The sequence below is a fragment of the Colossoma macropomum genome, unplaced genomic scaffold (genome assembly GCF_904425465.1).
Source record: "Colossoma macropomum unplaced genomic scaffold, Colossoma_macropomum, whole genome shotgun sequence".
In the NCBI taxonomy this organism is placed as follows: domain Eukaryota; kingdom Metazoa; phylum Chordata; class Actinopteri; order Characiformes; family Serrasalmidae; genus Colossoma; species Colossoma macropomum.
Window position 1 is genome coordinate 15,382,948 of NW_023494809.1, and position 26,569 is coordinate 15,409,516.

General features: G+C 37.7%; 1 protein-coding gene across 1 annotated transcript in view; it reads right to left on the bottom strand.

Moving 5' to 3' along the window:
* Positions 1 to 10,759: 10,759 nt before the first annotated feature.
* The window catches only part of trpa1b (transient receptor potential cation channel, subfamily A, member 1b), a 45,962-nt gene continuing 30,152 nt past the window's right edge, over positions 10,760 to 26,569 (bottom strand). Inside the window, exons 19-28 of the mRNA XM_036558725.1 lie at positions 26,055 to 26,125; positions 24,432 to 24,585; positions 20,377 to 20,466; positions 19,053 to 19,222; positions 17,907 to 18,036; positions 16,924 to 17,106; positions 15,402 to 15,470; positions 15,155 to 15,262; positions 14,216 to 14,331; positions 10,760 to 12,412 (exon numbers count right to left, since the gene is read on the bottom strand). Of these exons, the coding sequence (XP_036414618.1) occupies positions 12,214 to 12,412; positions 14,216 to 14,331; positions 15,155 to 15,262; positions 15,402 to 15,470; positions 16,924 to 17,106; positions 17,907 to 18,036; positions 19,053 to 19,222; positions 20,377 to 20,466; positions 24,432 to 24,585; positions 26,055 to 26,125 (1,290 nt within the window). The 3' untranslated portion in view covers positions 10,760 to 12,213. The remainder of the gene's footprint in view (positions 12,413 to 14,215; positions 14,332 to 15,154; positions 15,263 to 15,401; positions 15,471 to 16,923; positions 17,107 to 17,906; positions 18,037 to 19,052; positions 19,223 to 20,376; positions 20,467 to 24,431; positions 24,586 to 26,054; positions 26,126 to 26,569) is intronic.

Below are 26,569 nucleotides of genomic sequence, written 5' to 3' on the forward strand. Positions count from 1 at the left end.
ATAGAGTAGAACTGAAACTGAACTTGATGTTTATTGGTGCTCTTACTGCAATGCATTCTATGTAGTAGCAGGGCTTTGCTATGTGATGCTATGAAGCAATATACATCTGGTAAGTGGCCTTAAAACTGCATCACACAAGTAAAGAATATATTGCTTAAATGTCTTTCAAGATTGAAACGTCTGTGTTTTCAGTAGATGTACTGTAAGTAGCATTAAATCCAGTGGCATAAATGTAGCATAAAACCTATGTATGCCACTGTTAGCTTAATGCCAACATTACAGGGAGACTAGTAAAAATAGTAAAAATTATTATTGTTGCTGTGGTAATTTGATAAGAAAAATCAAATCATTAGATATATATTTCACTGTAAAAAAAAGTATAAGCAACAAGAGACCATTCTTTACAGTGATTTTGCACTGCATCAACACCCATTACCCTTTTAAATATTCAGTAAAACCTCTCGTGGCTCATTGCTTTCATTTATAAACTCAGCATGACTGGTCACTAGCAAAACCAGCACCTGCTGTGTTTTGGATGCTGGGATGCTGGTGAACAGCAATGGAAGTTAGTGTGATGTTAAACAGCTTCTCCTATAATATTTGTGTGATTTGTGCACTTCTAATATTGTTGCATTTGCTATAACTTCAGAGAATGAGTAGTTTAAGTGGACAGTTTTATTATCCTCTCTGTAGGATGTGCACAGAGCAGTAAAACCTATAGAATATTTGCTATTGTTATAGCTATATATTGTTATTCTTATTACTCTAGTTAGGATTAGAAACTACTATTTCTAAAGTCTGGCTGTATAAAATTGTCTACTATGTGCTATTTGTCGTGCTGTCGCCTCACGGCAAGAAGGGCCTGGGTTCAGCTTCCCAGATGGGCAACCAGGATCCGTTCTGGAGTTTACATGTTCTCCCTGTGTCTGCGTGGTTTTCCTCCATGTACTCTGGTTTCCACCCACAGTACCAAAGGCATACAGTCAGGCCAAATGGACGTGCTAAATTGCCCCTAGGTGTGAATGTGTGTGTGACTGTATATGACTGTGTGTCTGTCTTGCAATGGACTGGCGACCTCTCCGGGGTGTTTCCTGTCTTCTGCCCAATGATGGCTGGGATAGGCTCCAGCAACCCCCGTGACCCAGAAGGATGTGTGTGAGTTATTTGGCATTTATTTGCATCTTTATATTGTTTTTATGTCAACAAATGCTAGCCAGGTGGATCACACTAGATTCCAGCTAACGAAGCAGAATAAACCGCTGACATGTGAACGTCAGCCAGCTAATTAACTAGCTAGTTAAGCCAACTGATTACAAGAAAATAAGCAATTTTACTCCACAAGACCAGAGTTTTATTTTCTTGTTTATAATGTGTTGACCGAAATTATTCAGTTGGAATTATAGAATTTGACATGATTACATAGTGCATTATCAGTGCTTTGACTGGCTGTTTCATGAAACTTGCTGCTGCTGCAGCTTCAAATGTATTACAGTGGTGCTTTACATTATACCTACATTTAACTCAAATTTGGATTCATTTGCAATCAAAGAACATGTTTTGTTTTTCTTGTTTCATTTTACAATAGTAACAAAGAACATAGCTATTAAACAGTGGAAATATCAGCCTTCTAACAAACAGGGCTGTTTAGGCCCCACCTTCCCTCCTTTTAAAACAGCTGACTGTGCATTAGCGAGAACAGATGTTCCACTAAATCACTTTCAATGAGAAACACATTAATTAGGGTAATGAAAACTGCATTTTTTAAAAAAAATATTGTTTAAGTTTGGACATAAATTCATACATAGGCATCAGTCTGAATATTAACATTTGTCTTAAAAATGCAGAATATGTTTAAGAAAAACTGAGAAACAAACAAAAAAAAATCACATGTGCCCAAACTTTTGACTGAACATTTCAAGCAACAGAAGTCAGCCTAAAATTGCGTTTCTCAGTGAGTGGCATTGTTGTGCTGTACTCCAGAGAGGAGGTGACCCAGCGTTTTCAGTCTCCAATTTCTCTCATTTCTCTCTCTCATGGGTCAGGAATGCTCCTTAATCCAAGGACACATTCCCATGCAGCCCTTAATCCAGCACTTCTAAACCGTTTCACATGAAAACTCTACATGCTGCAATGGCTGTGGAAAAATGACGAACTGTGAACTCGTCAATTGGTTTCTATTGAATTCCAGTGAAGTACTGTGAACAACTGTGATGAGAACTATTGCTGTGTATTGTGCAGTGTTATTTAAATTACACTGCGTAAAATACAGTCTACAGACAAAGATACAGCATGTCAGAGTCAGGGCTGTAAAAATGCATTGATCCAAAGGTGGCAATCAAAATAGAATATCAAAATCAGTTCTAACAATCATAATACATTTGATTAAAATAACATTTCCAGGCTATTTCCTATTTGATTAGTTTTCACATACAAGTTCAGACAATTTATACGAAATTTTGTACCAAAATTCAATAGAAAATGCAATACAAAAAAATCTGTTCTACATCCTTTCTGCTTGACCAAATACTATAAAAAAAGAAGTTAGCAAAAGAGCAAAATCACAAAAGTTACCTTTACTTAAAATGCATCGACCAGAAACAAGGACATTTGAAGCATATAAGACATTGAAAGAACACTGCACCTCATTCACCAACCGTTCTTAAAAAAAAAAATTACTTTTAAAACCCACTTATGCAGTTTTCATGAAGATTCTGACATTCAGCAGTGTTTTCTTATTTGGGATTTGTTCTTAGGTTAGAACAGAATCTACACACACTCAAGAACACAAAGGTGTGAACAATACTGCGGTTTAAGAACACATAATGAATCTGACGTAGACTTTTTCTTAGGACCTTTCTCAAGAACAAATTTAAGAAAAAAACTTGAAAGACATTGTTAAGTGAGTAAATTAACATTCTTAGTAACATTCTTTACTTTTTATATGATCTTTTCTGAACTTTAATCTTTCCCGTGATTCATCGCTGAAGCTGGTTTTCGGTTTCTGGTTAGTGTTTATGTTTAAAACAAGTGAAACAGCTGATGTGCAATTATGTTTTTATTAACACTGACAAAAACACTTGGTGGTATTTTAAAAAAATCTGTGAAAGCAGAAGTGGAGCCAATTGGGAGTGTCAGCCAAAGTAAACAAGTCGAGGGAGAGTGGAGTGGTTGAGACAGTGGGTTGCTCATGCTTTGCAGGGTTGAAATCCTGCAACAATGCAGTAGCTGTCTTGTGCAACATAGAGAAGCTCAGGTTTATCCTATTTGCTATATATCCTATTTTTATGAGCCAACATGTATCATCTGGAGGATATTTCAGTTTTAAAGCTGCGAGCCACACCACTTTACTGTCCTTCTTCATTGGCATGGAGCAGAATGAGTAGTAGAGGTCTGTACTCCTGCAGATTCCAGTGGGACCCACAGGACACACCACAATATCTTGTGGTGTGGAACTAATTTTTAGTGTTGTGCACGGGAACGAGCAGGAAACCGGCCCACTGTAGGCGGGAACGGGCCAAAACGTTTTGGTTAAGGGCAAGAGCAGGACACATGATTCTGATTTTCTGCAGGAGCGGGCGGGAGTGGGATGAATGATCAATGTTCTAGTTAGTACGGAGCCCATGATTTAAAGAGTAACTACACACTAAGGCCTTTTTTTTCACCAACAGCTGAAATGCACTGCTCTGTAATAATAAAATATACCAGCCTTGCTTAAAATGTGAAGACATCTTTCCAAACTGTAAAAATAACATCTTTATTGTGGTCAGTTCCGCCTCTGCAGTACCCCTCTGGTTCAACTCTGCTATAGGCGCGGATGGTGTGTCTTCATACTAAAATACGATGACACGTCACAGTATGCAATTCAGTCAACCCGCGTTACCGCTCCCTGATGGCGCCCTACTCGTGCCACGTTCATAAATATGAAAGCATATGAGCCTAGAGTGAGGAGATAACCACAATCACGCGCTAAACTAAATACCCCCAGCACCACCTCACAAGGCTGCTATATGCCAGCTGTCTGTACCAACTGTAAATAATTCAATTAATCTAAGCTTATTTTGTAATAAACATGTTGGACCGATTAAGTGAGGATTCTTGCGAGTCTCCATGAAGATGCCGGTGTTGCATCCGAATCACGTTTCCCTTCACAGATCAAACTCGGGCGTGCACACTGACTGAACAGAAATCTACGGCAAGCAACGCTGGAACTACGGAAAGTGAAATGGTTCAGGAAGGATTAACGTTAAATGGCCATTGTTGCCGACTGTGTTGACCTTTCATCCATACAGCCTTTCTCGAACTTTTGTCCCGCTTTCCATAGTTCCAGTGTTGCTTGCTGTTGATTTCTGTGTGCTCGAGGGTTTGAGTTGTGGAGGGAAACGTGAATGTGAGGTGGAAACTGAATCGGATGTAAAACAGTTAAGTGCCACGAACAGCTTGTAGAACGCAAGGATTTAGGGCCATTGCAGCAAACCCTGACGCAGTCTGCGACCTTGATGTCAAACTGAATGAAACTTAGACAGTGTTCAAAGAAATCTACTTTACTCGTTTGGAATTCAGGGCGTCTAGGAAATCAGGACTGAATATACAATGTGGACCTGCTGAACAGATAGAAGCTAGCTGTCACGGTTTTAGGGAACGTTCTACCGTTCTGACGCCTCTGCCACTCGATGTTAATCATTTTCTGGCACTACATTAACGCTTCAGCGGCTTGAGTCAATGGCTCCTACTGTTAAGGCTCAAGACGCACTGCCTGATCAGAAACACCTTCCCTCATCAAAGATGGGGATGGTAGTGTAGAAAAATCATCAACATCACAAGAGCCCCTCAGTTGCAAATGTGCCGTTTGATTCTGTCACTCTCCATATTTTCTGGTAGCTAACATACGCTAGCTCTAAAAACACAGCAGCCCAACCCACCCGGTTTCCCTCGCAGCCCCACCTCCAACCCTGTAAATCACTGCAGTGTCCCTCCCAGCGTGCCCCTCCCATTTTTGAGCAATTTTCAAAGTTGAGCCAGGGGTGAAAATAGTGGGGTGTAGTTACTCTTTAATAAGGCTTGGCCACAAATTAATATACGTGGCCATGAGAAACTTAACTTGTGACCTTAATTCGTGGCCACACCTTATTAAAAAATAATCATGTTACCCTAGGCGCACCGTAGGTTAGCACTACTGGAATTCTAGCACAAGTGATTGGAACATTTTTTAGCCTGTTTAACCGGCTATCTTTTATAATGTTTAGCCTGCTATCCTTTAGCCTAGTTGTTAAAATAATAATAAAGTCAACTCGACTTAAATAGGACCAGGTTCTTACTTCATCTGTTAATACACTCAGTGATTAATGTGAGCAGAATAGCCGTCTATCATCACGATGGATTTCAGTGAGCTGTGCATTATTAAATAAGTCAGTTGTTGTGATGTCATGGCTGTGCATATATGAAATATTTTACTCATCAGATATGAAATATTTTACTAATCAGATTTTAGAACTATCTGTTTATAAAAAAAGTGCTAACTAAAGCCATGCTATTTGCTATTTATACTCAAAAACACAGCTCAGTGTTGCAAAACAAGGTCTCGTTTTTATCAATGTGGACAGTGTGGACAGTCAAAAGTGCCCACAGTTGCAGAAACACCCCTCACAAAAAAAAATCCTTTATTGTACAGATAGAGATTTACTGAAATTTCATGATGAATCAAATGGTGTCCTAAAGAATCATAATCAAACTGAATCATTTTGAGGTTTCCCCTCTTTGCCCTGGTAGCAGTGTAAGATGTCGTTTGGTGTGAGATGTTTGGACTCCGAGCCTTTAGAAGCGAGCAGCAGGTGGATCTACTTTGTTTTACGAGCATTTTCAGCACTAATCATGGGATTAAACAGCAGCACATGGAGATAATTCCACAGTTTCCACGTAACTGTTAATTACATGGGAACAGATCTGCTGAAGCTTTTCATGAGAAACACAACAGCGTCTGTCAGTGAGCACGTTAAAGGGTCATTCCGTGGGCAGCTCTCTCTCTCTCTCTCTCTCTCTCTCTCTCATCCACCCTACTCTCTCCTACTTTCCTTCTTTCTCTCTATCTCTCTCTCCCCTCTTTCTCTCTTGCCTCTTACTCTTTCTGTCTCTCTGTCTTTCTCTCTCTCCTCCTCTGCTCTGTCCTTCTATTCTTCTCTTCTCTCTCTCTGAGTAACAGGTGCGAGGGTATGACATCATTGTTCAGCCCTGGTTCCCATGGTCACCGTGATCTCACAGCTGCAGCGTAGAACAAATGGTGTAAAATAGCATCAAAAACGGCTGTTAGTAAACTCAGCCATACACAGTGAAGAGGCTAAACTACTGAACAGACCTTTATTCAGCATTCAGAACTACAATTACATTATAATACATCATTATAAATCATTTTTATCTACCTATCTATGTACTAGTAATGTGTCATCTGTGAATGAGCCAGCTAGGTTGACATTTTTGTTATGAATTAAGGCAAAATAATAGTACTGATGACAGTAATTGCGCATTAAAATGTGTAGAAGTGTGTTCTCTGGAGGCTGTTTTGCCTCGTTTTCACTTAGAAAATCAACACCACATGGAATTTGATCATGGGTGCCGAGACTTTTGCACATGACTGTATTTTTCAATCAGTCATTCTGTCTTGTCATCCATCCATCCATGCACACTTTAGTTTATCTCTTAATATCAATTGCCTTCTAATAAAATCACAAGCTGTGGCATTTTCAGTGAGTGGCCTTTATTCAGCATTTAGGAGTGTGACCTTTAACCTAGACATGAAAAAACCCAAGAATTTAATAGAATAGCTGTGTTTAGTGTTGCTACCTATTTAAATAATAATATCAATAATGTATCAATAATGCACTGCAAAGTCTGTCAGTATTATTGGTCAATTCCTCAGTCGTTCTCCAGTCAGTCCAGAGCAAATATTACATAGTAGATAGTGAACATGTTAACAAGTGAACCATTCTGAACAGAGCAAATGTTGCTTCCAGGCACTGTAATGTCAGTCAAACCCTGTCTGAACCACTATATAAGCATTTTAGCTACATTTGGAAAGATGGACGGAGTAGCCAGACCATAAAATCAGAATGATTGATGAGTGGCCTTTGCAGCGAATGGAAGCCCACGCATGTGCTCCTCAAGGTCTCTGTAATATACTTGTGAAGACTTTACTGTTCCCACAGTGGTTGTGTAAGACAGAAGAAGGTAAATGGTGGTTCTGAATGTTTATAGATGACTCATATAGAATCAGTTTAGTTCAGCAGAAAAACACTCCAGCACAGCAGTGACAAAAGCCCCCCAGTTAGCCCCATAAAGAGCACTGATCTTTAAAGATAGAAATATACTAAATTAAAGGCATTTAAATATGAAATTATGAGTATTTAATAACTTTCCAAAAAAAGTGTTCCACTTAAAAAAATAATTATTTAAAAACAAAAACAAAATAACTTCTTTAAAACTTTAAAACAGTATCTTCTTGTTTTTCTACAGCAAACAGATATTGGGCACCAGGACACTGTGTCCTGATTGCTTAAAATTACTTTACTGTGTCCTGATTGCTTAAAATTACTTCTACTGTGTGCTGATTGCTTAAAATTACTGCTAGTGAGTGCTGATTGGTTGGCATTACTGCTACTGAGTGCTGATTGGTTGGCATTACTGCTAGGGGGGCTGCCAGGGATTTTGGACCCCATAGAAAAATTGGGCCCCACCACCGCAGGCTAGGGCAATGTGGTGGCATCAGCAACGTAATTACAGGGAGTCTGTAATGTAATTACAGACTCCCTGTAATTACATTAGCTGATATGTCATTCAACACAAAGCTGCTCACCTCCTCCTTCAGCTGGGAGTAGGGCTGGTTCTTTAGTAGAGCTATGGGAGATTGATGGGGAGACAGGGCTGGTGAGTCTGAAGCTGCATCTGTAGGGTCTAGCAGCAGGCAGCGGCAGGGACAACTGGTTTAGTATGAATAGCTTGCTAAGAGTTGGCCTGCATTGATTAAATGTTGGCTACAAGAGGAGCGAAATGTAAACACTTAGAATTTTCTATTAAGATGTTAAGTGATTAATGTTAGAGGAGAAAATTAGCCTTTCGTTATTGATGAGGCTAACAGGCTAATTTCCACCCCTCACAGACTACACCCACCTTTCTTTGAGAAGAAGCGGATATCGCCTTTTCTTTTCTCTCTCCTTTATTTTCATTTTTGGAAGCCAGATTTTTCTTTAGGAAGCTGAGACATGACACGCAACCCACACTCCTCACTCGCACTGCCAACAAGAACCGTTTGCACCTGGTTTGGGGGCAGGACATTTCATGGAAATAGAGGGGGAGGGGGCAATACAGATGCTCTCTAGATGTTTACTATTGCTAAAAGCAAGAAAAAGAAACCGTTAGTTTAATAAGTACAGTTCAAATAAAATATGCTACCAATAATGATTTAATATTGAAAAAAATACCTAAAGTTCTAGTATTGTTTAGGGCTCCTGTGAGTCACAGGCCCTTAGAATCGTCCTACCTGCATTACTGCTACTAAGTGCTGACTGATTGGCGTTACTTCTACTAAGTGCTGATTGGATGGTGTTACTGCTACAGAGTGCTAATCAGTTGGCATTACTTTTACTAAGTGCTGATTGGTTAGCATTACTGCTGCTGAGTGCTGATTGGTTAGCATTACTGCTGCTGAGTGCTGATTGGTTGGCATTACTACTACTGAGTGTTAACTGGTTGGCGTTACTGCTACTGAGTGCTGATTGGTTGGCGTTACTGCTGTTGAGAGCTAATTGGTTGGGGTTACTGCTATTGAGTGCTCATTGGTTGGCATTACTGCTACTGAGTGCTGACTGTTTGGCATCACTGCTACTGAGTGCTGACTGGTTGGCTTTACTGCTACTAAGTGCTGATTGTTCAGCATTATTGCTAGTGAGTGCTGGCAGATTGGCGTTACTGCTACTAAGTGCTGATTGGTTGGTGTTACTGCTACTGAGTGCTGATTAGCTGGCATTACTTCTACTGAGTGCTGATTGTTTAGCATTAGTGTTACTAAGTTCTGATTAGTTGGCGTTACTGCTACTAAGTGCTGATTGGTTGGCGTTTCTGCTACTAAGTGCTGATTGGTTGGCTTTATTCCTACTAAGTGCTGATTAGTTGGCATTACTGCCACTAAGTGCTGATTGGTTAGCCATGATACCAAGATATGGGCCTTTTAAGATGCTCTATGGTTCCTGTATTCGTCTATAATAATAGAAATCATAGTTTTGTTTTACGCTAGTATCAGCAAATCCGTCACATATGACTGTGTGATCCACCTAATCAAATTTGTCACATCTCATCATGCACAGGCAAATTCACAAGACCGTTTTTACAGCCATTGTTCAGTGCAGGTGCAGATGAAGGAGCTTTTATTTAATCTGTGAAATCAGCATTTACAGCCTGATCTGCGAGTCGATTCAGTCTAACGTCTGCTTCATGAGAACTATATCACTGTGTTACTAACAGAGTGGTGAATTATGCTTAGCGTGACATAAATTTGTGTCGTGCTCACTGCAGCCGAGGTGAATTTTACGTTTGCTGTTATAAAGCTGTGTAAGGTTATGAGGTCTGGGCCTGCAGCCAGAGGGAATTCTTTCACTCTGACTGATGGAGTGATAAACTGGTATCTCTAGTGCTTCCTGTAACATGCTTTAAAACATCTGAATCAGCCTGTAAAGACTTTCTAGTGCATCAACCCTTTCAAATATCCTCAACTTAAGATCTGTGTAATTCAGTGACATCCTGAACATACAAATTCAGCAGTGCCCTGTGCATTGCATCGCATTGCAAGGCCTTCTGCATGGGACTGTCAAGTGTGTGCATCATATCTGCAGCAATTTTATCATCTTTGTATATTCTTCCCATTTGTATATCTGTCTTATCTATCTGTCTAGCATTCTTTACTATATATTTGAATTTTTGTTTAATGTTTGAAAGTTAATGCTTAAGTAGCAGCTACAGTTATAACTTAACTGATGTTTCACTTACTGTGTCCTAGAAGCTCCTCCAGGAGCACATCTATCTCCTCTGCTGTAATAAACTTGAATCTAAATGATTCTAAGCACTGTTTAAAATTAGGGAGCGTCAAGAGGACAAAAAATCTCAACACATATATCACAATAACAGCAGCTAAAGAATAATAAAAGGTGAAACAAGCTACAGTTTAAACAGCCGTTAGCATTAGCTGGCTAGTTAACGCAGCTGGTTAGAAATGTTAGCTTCACTAAACTCATGTTTGTTTTCATAACCCTTTATTACCTCCATGAAAGTAAATGTTACCAACAAGCTAGTCAGTCTGTTATTATATTAGTAATAACTTTAATGTTCATGATGTATTTACCTTCTCAAAACCGCAAACTTTATGGTCAGTGTTAGATTGTTAGAATGTTGACGGATCGAAAGAAAGTTTCAAGTAGTGAAGTGGTTCTTTATCACTGTTGACAGTATGAGAAATATTTTAATTTGTGAGTTCTGTTGTGGATTTATGCCAGTTTCATTCCTTTTAGTGATGTACACAGAAGCTACTTGAGTGCTTATAGCTCCCCCAAGTGGAGAGTCTTCAGCCTGTTAAACATAAGTGAGTTATTACAAGCCAGATGCTTTATATCTAAAAACGAAACCACCATTTTCTATGCCTGTGCGTGGATAGCCAGTTCTGCAATGGAACAGTATAAATTTAAACCATAAATGTATAAAACAAAGACTGGTGGACAATAAGTAGTGAATAAATCACTTTATAGTTGGCATATTGAGGTACATTGCAAATGCCTACATGGAATGATCAATAATAATAATACAATATTTCCCAACATTGGTCCTGGAGACACACTGTCATTCACATTTCAGGGTTTTTTCTGCTCCCAAAACACCCGATTCTGGTGGCTCGAGGACCAACACTGGGAAACACTGCAGTACACAGTGATTAATAAAGAGCATTAAAGAAGCAAGTCTCAGACTATGTTTTTTTACTTTAACCTTCAAATGGAGGTTTTGAAAAATAAACTAGCTGCAAACAATAAATGAGATGGACTAACTGAGTTTATCATGGAGGGTCATAGACATATTTAAAAATCCTCAAGCAATGTTTACATATATCATTAGTATAGAAAAAAACAGCAGATGATAAGACTGACTCTTTAAATATCAACAAGAACTAAAAGACTTTAAATATCAACAAGAACTCTGGAACCAGTTACACAGATTGTATATTCATCTTACAGCCATTTAACAAAAATCTTCTACCGCACTGAATGTTTGTGGGTCTTGTCATATTTGAAGCAGTAATTCAGCAAAAAATTCTAACTTTTATTTCATTATCCTTTAATAGAATCATGTTTACTGTATATGAACCCTGTTTTAAGTGCTGTAGAAATACTCTTATTTCATTGTTACATTTTGGTTGGAAACAAATTAGTTAAAATTGTGCAACTGAAAATTATCCGATCAGGATTGTTTTCCCCATAGTATCTAAGTGAATACAGACAAACAAGGACTTCAGGACTTAGACTGAAGGCATTTCCTGTTAGAGTTACTACTGACATAATTAGTAAGTGACAAAGAAATCAACCGCACTTTGCTTTACAATGGGTGGAACCGAAGAACATCAATCTAGGCCTTCTGGAAGTTCTAGATGCTTCATTAAGTCACTGTAAAACAGATACATACAACCTGTTGGATGTTCCTCTGCCATTAGTAATTTTTGACATTTTATTCATGTCTTATCTCAGAACTTTCATAAAACAATGTCTCAGGCCTCAGGTAGCATATTTACAACTTCACTTTCTGTGAAGGAGTTTTAGAGGTGGACGTCTGGTTCCTATCACCACCACTGTGATCAATTCTGTCTCGGTATGTTCCTCTAAAATGGAACATTTCACACCAAACCACTTTGAATGAATTTGTTTATATTGTTCAAATGTCAAATTCTGGGTAGTCAGGTAGTCTTCTGTGTTTAATCTAGGATGGACAAAAATGTTCATGTGCACAGGACTATTAGAAATCCCATAGGTGTGCTAATGAGCATTATGGAGAATGAAATAAGCTAATTTCAGGCACCCTGTCTTGGCTGATTTGGAGTAGAGGGCTACAAATGTACATTTGATTTTTCACTGATCTATGGCTTTAAGACAATTTCATATGCCTACTACAGACAGCAATGCTTTGTTTCTGGTTTCACTTCTTGACCCCTAGTGCACGGATCAGTGGGACCCATCTTGACCTTCTGGCAGTGCATGATGGGATAGCGGAGGTGATGGCTCTAAAGTCCTGAGGGCCGTCGTGGTCATCAGCCTCTGAGGTTATCTCCATCTTCTGGATGATGAGCTTCAGCAGGCTATGCTGTTTCTCCAGCACAGAGTGAATCTCCTTCAACCTTCACAGAACACAAAACAACAACATCATACTGTAACTGACCCAGGCTCTACCCACAAACATGTCTTTCATGCCTACTGTTGTGAGATTTGACAAGTCTTACAGAACGCTGGTAAAAACCCAATCAATCTAATGAGAAACTGTAGAACACGACTCAGTTTATATCACAATACCTACATTTAGAGTGAGTTATTCATTCAACCTAATGAGAAACTGTAGAACAGACTCAGCTTATATCACAATACCTACATTTAGAGTGAGTTATTCATTCAACCTAATGAGAAACTGTAGAACACGACTCAGTTTATATCACAACACCTACATTTAGAGTGAGTTATTCATTCAACCTAATGACAAACTGTAGAACACCACTATATCACTATATTAATAAAAATCTAACATTAACTTAAACATGGTAAAGGTACAGCAGCTCACAGTTAACCAGCTGCAGTTAAAGTACACTGAAGTCTGGGTATGCTGCAGCCCACTCAGCCCCTCCAGTACCCACGTCCCTGCTACTGTCCCACACCTTCATTAGAAATATATAATGACAGTTTCTTCAGCACTGAGGAAATCTCCTTTATCCTTTACACACAAAATGATACAATCAATACTGTAATTATACACACTTCCTACACACTCCACACTGCATTAATGAGAAACACAGAAACAGCCTCAAGCAAACTGTGAACAGTAATGAGTGGAAACATTCCCTGCTTATTCAGCTTGAATGTACCAAGAACAAATGAAAGAAGTTTCTACATCAGTGGTGCCCAAGGTGGACAATGTTAAGAGAAATAAAATCCAAAACAGAAATAAAATCTAAATTGTAGCCAGATTTATATAAATGTGTTCTGATACTAATAAAATGTGTAATGATTTTAAGCAGTGAATGTAAATGTAAACAGAGAATGCAGATGTACTACTGTATGTCTGATTCGACCCTCACTCTCCTCAGAGCGTCTCTCGTTTACCGCCTTTCACTAAAACCAACTGCAAACATTAACATATAAAAATTGATCATATCAAAACGCCATGGTATCATATCGTTACACCCTTAGTTTAATATGAATAATTGTACATTATTGACAGCTTACAACCAAAATACAATTGAATTTGTGTGTATGTTTAGCAGGAGTGCCCCAGGCTTTGTCTTCGTTAAATGTTTATTTTTAAAGTACTTCTGGTAAAAGTAAAAAAGTGACATGGGTTCTTTAGTAAAGAAAATGGTTCTGTATAAAATTATGAGCACTCAAAAAACCCTTTGCATGATTAAAGGGTTATTTGCATCCTGAATGAGCTCTTCAGACTGATGGAGAATGTGTTGTATATCTATGTAGCACCAAAAATGGTTCATCTATTGTTACAAGCTTGACATCGTAACAATAGCTAAACTCTTTTTGGTGCTATATAGAACCATGTACAACACATTCTACATCAATCTGAAGAAACCTTTCACAATGCAAAGAACCTTTAAATCATGTAAAGGGTTCTTTGAGTACTCATGGTTCCATACAGAACCTTTGTCTTTACTAAAGAACCCTTGAAGAACCAGAAAATTAGGGCACGCCTGGTCTACATGTACAAAAAATGTATAAAATTGTTAAACATGTGAGTAACTTTCCTGTGTAATTCTCTCATTCAGCACTAGATGGTGCTCTAACACAATGCTGTTAACACCACAGAGCACCGTCCAAACCATTGTACTTACATATAGGAAGTGCTTCAGTAACAGGACACAGAATATATTTTGTGGTTCTATAAGGATTTATATACTGGTATTAAAGGAGTTTGTAAGCCTCACTTGTTTTTCTGCTTCATTATCTCTCTCTCCAGCGGGCAGGTCCGGCGAGAGTTTGTGTTCAGACGAACTCGGACTTCAGGTTCTCCTCCGAAATTCCAGAACTGCTGAATCATCCCCTGAATGACAGGATTAAACATCCACTAATCATTTTTAAGTGTTTTATAGGAGGACAGCAATATTTATAGACATTTAATAAGAACCTAATAATAAATAACGTAGCTATTATTTACTCCATAAGCGGTTTAGATGATGTATGTATGTATGTATTATTTACTCCTGGACACAAACTGACATCTGCTCAAAATATGGTTCATTTCAGCTTATTTGTCGAGCGTATCTCAAAATTGCAATAATTCATATTTATTCTTATATACAGAATATTTCATAGTATATACTGAATAATTCACAGTAGACACTAAATCATTCTTAGTGGATACCAGATAATTCATATTAGATACTGAATAATTTATAGTAGGTACTGAATAATTAATAGAATATACTAAATAACAGGTCTTCAGATAATAAGAATGCAGTTTAAGGTTTAAATCACTGATTATATTTCTTTGAAAAAAGAACAGTAACACAAAACTAAGATATCTATAGTACTGTATTTTGTACTGTATAGCCCCTGGCGGCTCACTGCCCTGCACTTTTTAGTGTTTTCTCTGCTCCCAACACACCTGATCCAACTAATCAGCTCATTAACAGCCCATTATTGAGTTGGAGTGGGTGTGTTAAAGCAGGAAAAGCACTAAAAAGTGCAGGGCAGGACCAGGGATGAGAAACCCTGTACAATATATACAGTCCTACGGATATCTTAGTTTTATGGTGCTGTTCCTTTTTCAAAGGATATTTCTAGTGTAGAATAAATGCTGAATTACTGTTGATCTAAGTAGCTTTTGTCAAGAAAAACTTTTAAACATAATGAATGGTACTGACATAAATCTTGGCGCACTTCCTGTTGGGGTAGACGGTAACGCTGGGTTTGTCCACTCTCTTCATGAACCAATATGGCAGTTTCTCTTCCAGGTTAGTATGAAGATTAATCTGTGTGACAATGACAGAACTGTTAGAAAGTGCTAGCATACAGGATCAAGCTTAATGAGAATGTGGCTTAAATAAGCGGTTTTGCTACTGTTGCTTTTGCAAAGCACAAACATTAAATTAACTTTCGTTAGTGTCCCACCTGCATGGCGATCCTCTTCAGCGTGGCGTTCCTCTGAACTTCTGCAATATCTCCAACAGCCAAACCAATCTAACACAGACAAATTAAAACAAATAAGCCCAACTTAACCACACACCACTAACACTGCTAACAAGCAGATTTACAGTGAACAGGGACTATCGTTGTATTTTGCAATAACCCTGTTTCCAAAAAAAGCTGTGCAAAATGTAAATAGAAATAGAGTGTAATGATATGCAAATAATGTATACCTGATATTTCATTGAAAATAGTACAAAGACAACATATCAGTGTTGAAACTGAGAAATTTGATTGGTTTTTTTTTCAAAAATATGTACCCATTTTGAATTTGATGCCAGCAACTCATTACAAAAAAAGTTGGGAGGGCATGTTTACCACTGTGTTGCATCACCTTTACCTTTAACAACACACTGTACACATTTGGGAACTGAGGAGAGCAATTGCTGTAGCTTTGAAAGTGAAATATTTTCCTGTTCTTGCATTACATAGGTGGTGAGCCCTTTTAAGAGTGTTGTTCCTAGGGAATAAAAGAGGGGAAGGCAAGGAAATTCAGTGGATTTTCCTAAAAGGGGAGTCTTTTTGTACAAAGCTGTTAAGCAAGCACACCAAGTTCATTAAATTAATCATCATATGTCTGTGTGTCAGGACAGAACATCTTGACCTGCAATTACATTTCTTGGCAGCCACGTCTTGTTCAGCTGTGGTTTCCTGTTTCTTTCACATCTCATCTGCATATTATTCATAGAAATCTTGTTTATCACTGTACTGACCAACTGCCGGCCACGTCTGCTTCTAAGTGTATAAAGAGGCCCTTCCGTTCCAAAATAAAAGAGTATGTCTCGGAACTTTGATGCACATGTGTGTGTGTCTTTGCTTCTTGCGCACTCCCGGAGATGGAGAACAAGCAGATAGAGAGAGGTCAAGGTGGGATCAGACAGGGACAAAGGAAACTATTTCTTACAGGTAGTCTTTAGCTAGGAGAATGCAGCGTCTATGATTTCCAAAAAAGAATGTAAAATTTTGATGTGTTGACTTTTCTGAAACATGTTGCTGGTATCAAATTCAAAACAGGCACATATTTAAAAAAAAACACATACAATTTCTGTTTCAACATTTGATATGTTGTCTTTGTACTATTACAAATTAAACATAGGGTTAAAATGATTTGCACATCATTGCATTCTGTTTTTATTTACATTTTGCACAGCATCCCAACTTTTTTGGAAGCAGGATTGTATTATTCAAATCATTTACTTTTTACAAGTGATTTTGTAAGCAACCTTCAGCTTGGATAAGGGTTCTATAAATTATTTGCATTTTTATTATTATTATTATTATTATTATTATTATTATTATTATTAATATTATTAGTAGTAGTAGTAGTATTATGAGGAAACAGCTATCAGCTAACTAGTACTGACTCTCACTTGAGACAAATGTTTTTGTAGATGATTCTTTACAAAGTAAACATAAAAAACTACTTTAAGTCAATTATTATTTTTACCATCAAGTTCATGAGGAGAATGGGCATGAGAAGAACGAAGAGCACAAAGACGACATAGGTGATTTCAGGAAAGGCCAGCAGGTCCTGCTCATACGCCTCCAGCAGAGAATTCTGATAGTTCAGTTCTCCCACCGTCATCACAAACGTCTGAGCCAGAGACAGGCTGATAGAATTAAACTCCACCTGAGGATAAAAACAAACAAAAAACATCATTACAAACAAACAAAAGCACAATTTCAATGTGTTTGATTCAGATATGTATATCTGCTCCATGTGAACAAATATATTTCATGCTAATATATTTTACTCTTGTATAAATTAATCAAGTGCATTCAATGCAGCACTTTTTTTTCAGTGCACTGAGCTGTGGAGATGACTTAAATTTGTGCAGGGATGGATTACAGACCAGGCCACTGGGGCCAGTGCCTAGAGGCCTCGAACAGTCAGGGGTCTTGGGGGCCTCAGACCACAAAGGCCGAAGTGACTTAAACAGTCGGGATAATCCACTGCAGATGTAAAGATGGTATGAACAAATAGCGCTTGAATATGTACGAATGACTAAATTATTGAAATAAATTTGACTTATGAGGTCATTCATGTGGTGCAATCATGTATAACTGAAACTTCCTCGCACACTAAACACATTTTTTCAAATGACAAAAATGCGACATTATTTTATTCTCCTTCTGTTCGATGTGAACTAAGTGACCAATCATGGCTGTGTCTGCTGTTGGCCTGGCAACAACCAAGATGAAGGAACAGCTGTCTTCCAGCAAAAAGAACTTTTTCATTAAAGTCAAAAGCAGTTTAAACAAGTCGCCATTCATTTTTCCAACTGAGAAAACTGGCATAGACCCAGAGTTCCTTATATGGGCATGACGCCAACTACAGAATGATGCCAACAATCCAGCTATCAATATCAAAAGATTCTGAAAGAGACTCAGCCCTAGTGCATTAATGTTAATCTCTGTATCAGGACTTACTCGATGAAGCATCAGAGCATGGAAGGACAAACTGAATGCCAGCAGGAGGAAGACGAAGAGGACGATGATGCTGATCAGTGTTTTTATAATTTCTCCAAACATCACCACGTAAATACCGAAACGTTCAAACCTGTCAGAACAGATCACATCAAAAATCACTCTGTTACATCCATATTATTCACACAATTATTATTTATTTGATATTACTTATCTACGTGAACCTGTGGAGCATCGCACATTCTATATCATATACATATGTTTCTATTATTCATTTTTGTTGCACTTTATGTTACATAGCACTGTGCAACAGTCTTCTGAGAAAATACTACACAAAAGCCAATTATCTGGGCAATTAACATTTATTTGTTCAAAAAAACACTAATGTTATAAACAAATAAACAAGCCACTGTCACTGATCTGTACGTATGTTAGATTAAGCATTTCCACATCTCTCCTCGAGGAAGTCCAGTATTTACATTTACAGTTTCTCATTAGGTTGAATGAATAACTCGCTCTAAATGTAGGTATTGTGATATAAACTGAGTCGTGTTCTACAGTTTCTCATTAGATTGAATGAATAACTCACTCTAAATGTAGGTATTATGAAATAAACTGAGTCGTGTTCTACAGTTTCTCATTAGGTTGAATGAATAACTCACTCTAAGTGTAGGTATAGTGAAATAAATTCAGTTGTGCTCTAAAATTTCTCATTAGGTTGAATGAATAACTCATTCTAAATGTAGGTATTATGAAATAAACTAAGTCGTGTTCTACAGTTTCTTATTAGGTTGAATGAATAACTCACTCTAAATGTAGGTATTATGAAATAAACTGAGTCGTGTTCTACAGTTTCTCATTAGGTTGAATGAATAACTCACTCTAAATGTAGGTATTATGAAATAGACTGAGCCGTGTTCTAAAATTTCTCATTAGGTTGAATGAATAACTCACTCTAAAGTGTAGGTATAGTGAAATAAATTCAGTCGTGTTCTAAAATTTCTCATTAGGTTGAATGGGATTTTTACTAGCGTTCTGTAAAGCTTGTCCAACTTTAAAACAGTTGCTAAGAAGGAGCACATTTGTAGGCAGGTACTTTGTATGTGTCTGCTGTACTTGCTGTAATTTCCTTGAGGAATATCACTGTACCTCTGGAAATACAGTAGAAAGTTGATCCAGGCAAACAGAATGGCCAAAGCTCCAGCCTCCCAATGCCATTTACTCTCAGCGCTGCAGAACATGGGGACGACAAAGACCAGAGAGGAGACTGCTGTCGCCCAGTCTGATGGGTTAGAGGAGTCCAGGAAGTAACTAAAACGCTTTAGGAGGCAAAAAGAAAACACAAACCTTAGAAGTCATGGTTGTCACCCTAACAAAAGCATGCTGTAATTTCATTAGAATTATTTCAGTTCATGGAAACAAGAGGAGAAATTGTGTGGAAAGTGCAGATAGTAAACATTCAATCACACCACATTAGTGTTGATAAGCAGAAGAGGAGATATTTTACTATGGTTTGAATTTGATTAAAAGTTATTGTTGTGTGTACAGCAGGGATGTAACTAAGGGGCCTGTTGGGACCTAGTGCTGTGTCTGATGCACTCGTACCAGCACAACACACACTAATACACCAGCACCATGTCAGTGGTGTGTGTAATTACAGTACTGTAATTGTAGAACTACAAAGTGCACCTATATAGTAAGTGGAGCTGATAAAATGGACAATGAGCATAGAAACAAGGAGGTGGTCATAATGTTATGCCTGATCGGTGTATATCACAGTAAAGAAAATCAAAACTGGATAATAGCTGTTGTTGATAATGATTTTAACATTAGAAATTTGTCAATTAATTGATACAGTTTGCAAGCCGTTTGTTGACCCCTACACTATATGGCCAAAACTATGTGCACATTCAGCCATCACATCATATGAGCTTGTTGGACATTAAAAACCATAGGCATTCATATGGAGTTGGGCCCCGTTTTGTGGCTATAACAGCATCCATTGCTCTGGAAAGGCTTTTGTGTAATAATCAGAAAAGATATAATTTTGTATGAGTGATTATTATCAGAAAATACTTTCATTTCTGCCCTCTCAGAGACAAAGCTGTGGTTGACCTGATGATTCACAAGAGATATTCTGTACTACTTTATCAAGAGACATAACAACAAAATTCCAGGGACAGTGTTCTGTGCTGTGCTGGACTGATAATGTTTGCTCTGTGTATAAAGTGCCTCTGAATTCCCATCAGTCAAAAACACATTATTATTTCCTCTCCTGAGTAACTCAGATTGGTGTTCCCTGATACGGCGCTCAGTGCACTTCAGTGTAAATCAGGCTGTGTATATTGTACAGCGCATGATGATGATGATGGCTTAGTCATCCTCCACAGAGCTCTGGACTGAAGGACTCTTTTAGCACAGAGGAGAATTTATAGCCAAGGGCAGCAGTAGGGAGTGATGACACGGCCGTTACCTGCTGAGCCATCTGCACCACCTCTTTACAAATGGCATACACGTTCATGACAAGGACCATGACCATGCAGACTGAGACCATGTAGTTTTGCTGAGGGAGAGAAACACAAAGAGAAAGAGAGAGATTTTTATCTTTTTATGACAATGAGATTTTGCACCAACTGTATATGGACCATTCTACCAAAATACTTCACACTGTGGTGCCACAGTAAAAAAAAAAACGCTATAAAAAAAGCAATTAAGAATTCAGACCTTACAGGTTTAAAAGCATTATGTTATGATCTATCTAAACCCAATGCACTAACTGAAATAGTAATAATAACCTAAATATATACAAAATCATCAATTATGGGGTACTTTCTATCAAACTCCCAAACTTTAACCCTTACATTTCAACTTGTGAAAATAACACATTTTTTAAAGATTTCTTTGATTTCTTTTAAAGTGAAGTTGAAAGATTCACATTTACCAGTTTTATTTTTAAATAAAAAAACTTTTGGACCAAAAGAGTTTCATATATGTGCTTTTAACAGTGGTTTGGAAAAGAAAACTGTCAAGTCATTATTTAGACAAAATCTGCTCTTCATACCAAGGTAGATACTTTGATGCATATGTGGCTGAAGTAAATAAGATAACACGAAACACAAAAGAAAACAAGTTGCCCTGATAGGTGTATTTGCATGCTTAACATAATTTTCATCAGTAATCATAAGTATAAGTATAAGTATTCATAAGTAATATCATAATATATGTAATAACATAGTCTTATACGTGATCTTAGAGTTACATTAGGATAAATAACAAAAATTCTATACAAGAAAACAAGTTCGCCCAGAGGCATGGACACTGTACCCTTGAGAGTGAAAGGTGATGGATCATAATGAAAGTGACCAAATGAAGTATTCGGACAAGGACAAGGTCATTATCAAGGGAACCTATATGTAGTGATGATGGAGAGCATTATGAATAATAGCACGTAAAAAGAGCTTGTCAAAGCAAAACACATCAGGCCAACAAGGCCACATGAATTATGGGCCATTCTGAGCTGTCAGGTGTGGCTAATGAGAAACACGAGAAGGTTAATGTTGAAGAGGAGACATCACCAGAACACCTTTAGCAACATCTACGTTTACTCCTTACTGTATTCGCCACACACAGAACTGTGCAAAAGACTGAGATCACCCTTTTACTCATTACACAGAAACCTTAAAAACTAAATATAATATCAGAATTTCCAGTATCCACACTGTCCACTCTTTGCCTTTATAACAGCTTTCATTCTTTTCAGGAGACTCGCTTTCAGTTTTTCAAATAAATCTGCAGGGACATTTTTCTACATCTCTGTTCAGTTCAGTCTTAGAGGTTGGATGAATATTCTGCCTCTCACAATCCAAGTCATCCCAAATACCCTCCATAAAACCTTACTCCATGTCTCAGATGTCCAGGGCTGGGTATCTTGGCACAAAAATGGTTCTTCACACTGAACACTCTCTCTCTACCAGTTCAGATGATCTAGACAGTAAGAGACTTTTAGGAGACTGGGCCCAGTTTCAACGTTCTAGAGCAAAAGTAATTTTATGTCTGTTTCCTTTTCTCAGTAAGGGCATCTTGACAGCTTCACAACCTTTCAGACCCACAGCTCTGAGTTGTCTTCTCAGGATTCGTTCCTCTGTCCTTCTAAGGATGGACAGAAACTGATTTGTTCAGATCTGAAGCAAAATTGGAGTGATTTTCTCCTCTATCTCAAAGATAAACGCTTTAAGTGCTGTTTATCTGATGGGGACAGTTTTGCTGGTCTACCAGGTCTTGCAGGTGGTTGTTAGGAGTCCCATTTTCTCTGGAGCTTTTTAATCATTTTCGAACTCCAGTTTCGGAAACTCCACTTTGACTTTCTGCTTCCTTATGCAAGTGGATTATCTTATATCTAATCTTGTCAGAAATGGCCATTTTTATAAGGAATTAAATAAATGAAAGTTGTGTTTTGACTTTTGCACAGTACTGTACATTATAGAAAAATGTATGTATGCAATGTCATTTGTATACTGCTTTACAATATATGGGTCATCAACATGACATGCCATGACAAGTCCATTATTTTCCCAAAAACTAATTTCAGTGCATCCATATAAAATTACTTTTAATTTCTTTTTGCCTCCAAAAGTCTAAAAATTTCAGGTGGTGCAAATATCCAACCATATTTGTTGCTTAAATGACCTATCAAAAAAGGTCATTTAGTTAAGCTTTATTTTGAATAAAATTCTAAATAAAATAGTTGTAAAAACGTTAAAGTTTGAAAACTTTAAAATAAAAACCAAGTTACAAATCTTTAAAAGTACTCAACTCACAAAAAACTTTTGCCCTCAAGTTCTTAGTTCCTCAAATATCAGGAGGCACAACCATAAACAAAAGACTTTAATTTTGCCAAAAATGTAATTTTTGAGTTGTGGTTAGAATGGTTCACTGTATCATGTCAGATGGTCTGAACTCAGGAAAACATGAAAATGTGTAGTTATTATAGTAATATTTATTTATTTGAAAAACTATATGTATAAACTCAAATTCAAGGACAAAAGTTTCTCTGGGTGTCTAAGTAGGTACTTTTAATTTGAATTTAGTCTGAAAAGGCACGTGGCACAATCAGTAAGTCAAATGGTGCAACCAGAACAGTACAGTTTTAATAAGTGAAATAGGCAGTTAAAAACACTAACTATATGTAAGAAGATAAAATGCACATAGATATAGATGTAAACATATTTGCAAATAGAAAATGCACATCATGTCCTTTTCAATAAGAGGTTTTAAAAATTCTGATTTTGTCCTTGACCCATATAAGTGTCCAGTTGATCAGAAATGCCTACCTTACAGCTTCATTATATATGTGTACAGTTACAGACTGTACACATATATAGCATGCAAAAATGTCCAGCAATGAATGGCTCTGTGGTCAGAAACTGACCATTGATGGAGGACTAGAGGATGGATAACACAAACTCTGCAACAGATAGGCTCTAAAAATACACCAGCAAGGTGGAGCTACAAGCAAGGGGTTTCTGATAAAATGGCCAGGAAGTGTACACAGTGCCCCAGAAACAACATTTTATGGGTGTGTGCATACATATCTAAACTGTTATCTTACTGAAGTAAGTGCTGACTAGGCATGTGCCGATATACGAATTGTCACGATAATTACCTAAAGTTTTATAACAGTTTACAATCTTAATTTTTTTAATTCTGTTTTTGGACAGTTTTAATGGCCATCGTGTATTTGCCAGGGGAGAACTATGACTATTAAGCCTTCAGTTTGGGCCATAAACGTTAAAAATCTAGGGAAAAAACACCTCTGTGATAATAAACCTCTATGCTAATTTCTGCCAGCACCCCTATGGGATTCTAGGAGTATGTTAGTGCTAAGCTAACAGCGATTCACATGAACTGTGTTTGGCCATTGCAGATAAAACACAGACATTCAAAGCTTTCTTATGTTTTATATGAAAGCTTGTAGCATGTATTTGAGCTTGTATATATCTGTTTTACAGTTACTCTTTCAGTAAAGAGTCCTGGTATCAAACTGCTGCTGCTGTTTTCCTGTTCCACAGCTGACTGAATCCTGGTTAGACTATAGCTCATACTGACAATCAGTGACAACTAGAACCACCAGAAGGACTAGAGTGATGATTTTTGGACACATTGTAAATCAAAGTGTGACTGGTTGACTCTGTCTGTCAGTTCCTAATTATGTTGGTAGTTAATCTAAGATGTAAAGCCTTTCAGTTCAGCTCCTGAAATCCAAACTGGGTGGAACGTATGTGATTTCATATTTATTAAAAAGTTTCATTCAAAGTTAAACTCCACAATAACTGCAACAACTTCCATTCCTCCATTCATTTTTTATCAATAAGCATCACAGGCTGTTATTTCTCAGCCAAAACTGTGCAAGTCAGCATCCACACTGCCTCAAACACTCTGACTCTTTAGTACCTGAATAATGTATGATTTTTCCTTTTTTCCTTCCTCTCTGAACCCAGAGAGAGCGCAGTACATATTCTGTGTCAGTACCGTTCTGAAGGATACGGGCTCCATGGTGACGAATGTGCTGTTAGCGGAGCTGCTCTGAGTGGGTTTGAGGCTGATGATGAGGTACGTCAGGGGCAGAAGGCCAAGCAGGTAAACAGCCAGATTGAGTAAATGAACTTTACTGCCATATGCTGTCCTGCAGAGGAGAAAACACAACCAGAACTGTGAATGAGTGTGGAGCTAAAGGAATACTTCAGCCTAATCTCTATATGCTGTAGCTGTTGTGTATTGATTACTACTGACAACAATTTTAACGTTTTCCTGTTTTTAGAAAGCAGCAGAAAATACGCTGACTAAAAACCCCCTTTGAAGGGCTCCTACCTTTTTTAGGTCACTTATGATGTTTGTATGGGTGTGTTTATTAAAAAAACAATCATGGCTCATTTCAAGAGCATTTTCCAACCTCTCTTTGTTCTTTAGAATTAGGCTGGCTGTTTCTGTTACTGTGCCTTTAAGACTGCCATATGTAAATGAGCTCTGTTCAGATTGGCTTGTGTCTCAGTCAATAAGCAATCCAGGCTGAAACACTCCTTATAACTTAAGTGTGAGTGGGCGGAGCTAAACTGTCATAGGCTGAATAGGTGTATATATGTAAACGATTTGGTTTTCATGATGTCACAAAAACAATGAATTCAAAAGGCTCAGACTGTTTTGCAGCTTATTTAATATCTTCATAGAATTATAGTATCATAGTGTTATATAGTTACACATTTCAAATGTTTATTCCCAAAATCCAGCTTCTGTTCAATGGCTTCAATAATAAGTATCTTTCAAGTTCATATGTGTTGACATTACTGTCTGTGGTAATCAACTGTGCTGAGGAGCTGATAGAACTGCAGTGGAACTTCTTAGTCCGTCCTGCATTTATCAGCATGAAAACTACAAGGCTGAAACTGGCTTCTTCCTCAAATTTTCTGTTCCACCTTAAATGGTTCAGCTGCACCTGAGACAAGAATGTAACTGAAGAAGAATGTAACAGCTGCACCATTTAAGGTGGAATGGACAATTCAAAGGTTTGCTAGACTCTTAGATTCTTTATCTCTTGAAGGAGCTGAACCAACACAACAAAATCAAATTAATCCCCAAAAAGAGAATTATAAACTATGTGTTAATGACCAAAATGGAACAGAGGAGGAAGAGGAGTACTTTACTTTAATATGCTTGAGTCGAATAATATAATATTAGCATTTAAAAATGTTTTTTTTTTTTTTTACATTTGAAAATCTTAAACATAAAGGTGCCAAAAAGGTTCTTTTGAACAGTGCCATGGAAGAACGGCTTTCGGTTCTCTTAAGAACTTTTATGAGTTCTGTGAATAATACAGAGTTTTTTTAAAAAAGCAATCCATTGAAAGATTCTTTGGGAAACTGTGGTTATGCAGTGACATTATTCCAAAGAATCCCCGGTGAACCAAAAGTGTGGCATTGCTCCAAAGAACAGCTGGGAAACTGAAAGTGGTTCTTCAACTCCTTTTGGCACTTTCATCTTCAAGAATATAAGTGAGTACATGGATGTAGTTACTACTCATCACTGCTTCAAAGTGAATTTTATTTACTAGGAAAATTCTATCATTATGTTCTATATTAAAAATAACAGTCAGCGTACCATTTCATCTCTAAGTATTTCTGACACACCGGATGGGTGAGGAGCTCAAGCCGGTTGTACTGCACCATCGCCTGGGGACACAAGAGGATTCAAGTCAATACCACCGAAAATAAGGAAATGTTTATCCAGACCGCTTCAGGCTGTATTTGACTTATCGTGATTGGGCTGCTTTACTCTTTAAGGGAAAGAGCTGATGGTCTGTTTATATCCTGAGCTTTTCTTTTTCCCTTCAATGAATCATTTATGAGATTCACTTGAACCTTTTTCTCAAAAAAATAAATCAGAATTGCTTGTGGAGGTGAGTGGCTGGCTTATATTTTGGGGCTTTTTTTTGGGGACCGGTTACCTGATTTGATCTGCAGTAGGTGGAGAAATAACCCCAGCTCTGGTAATGACATTGAGCTGTGAAGCAATATAGTTAAAGAAATAGCTCTACAAAATCTAATTCCTCCTCTCAATCCAAATGCAGTGCATCAGCCAAGATGTTTGGTGTCTAAAGTTTGCTTCTTTCGTTT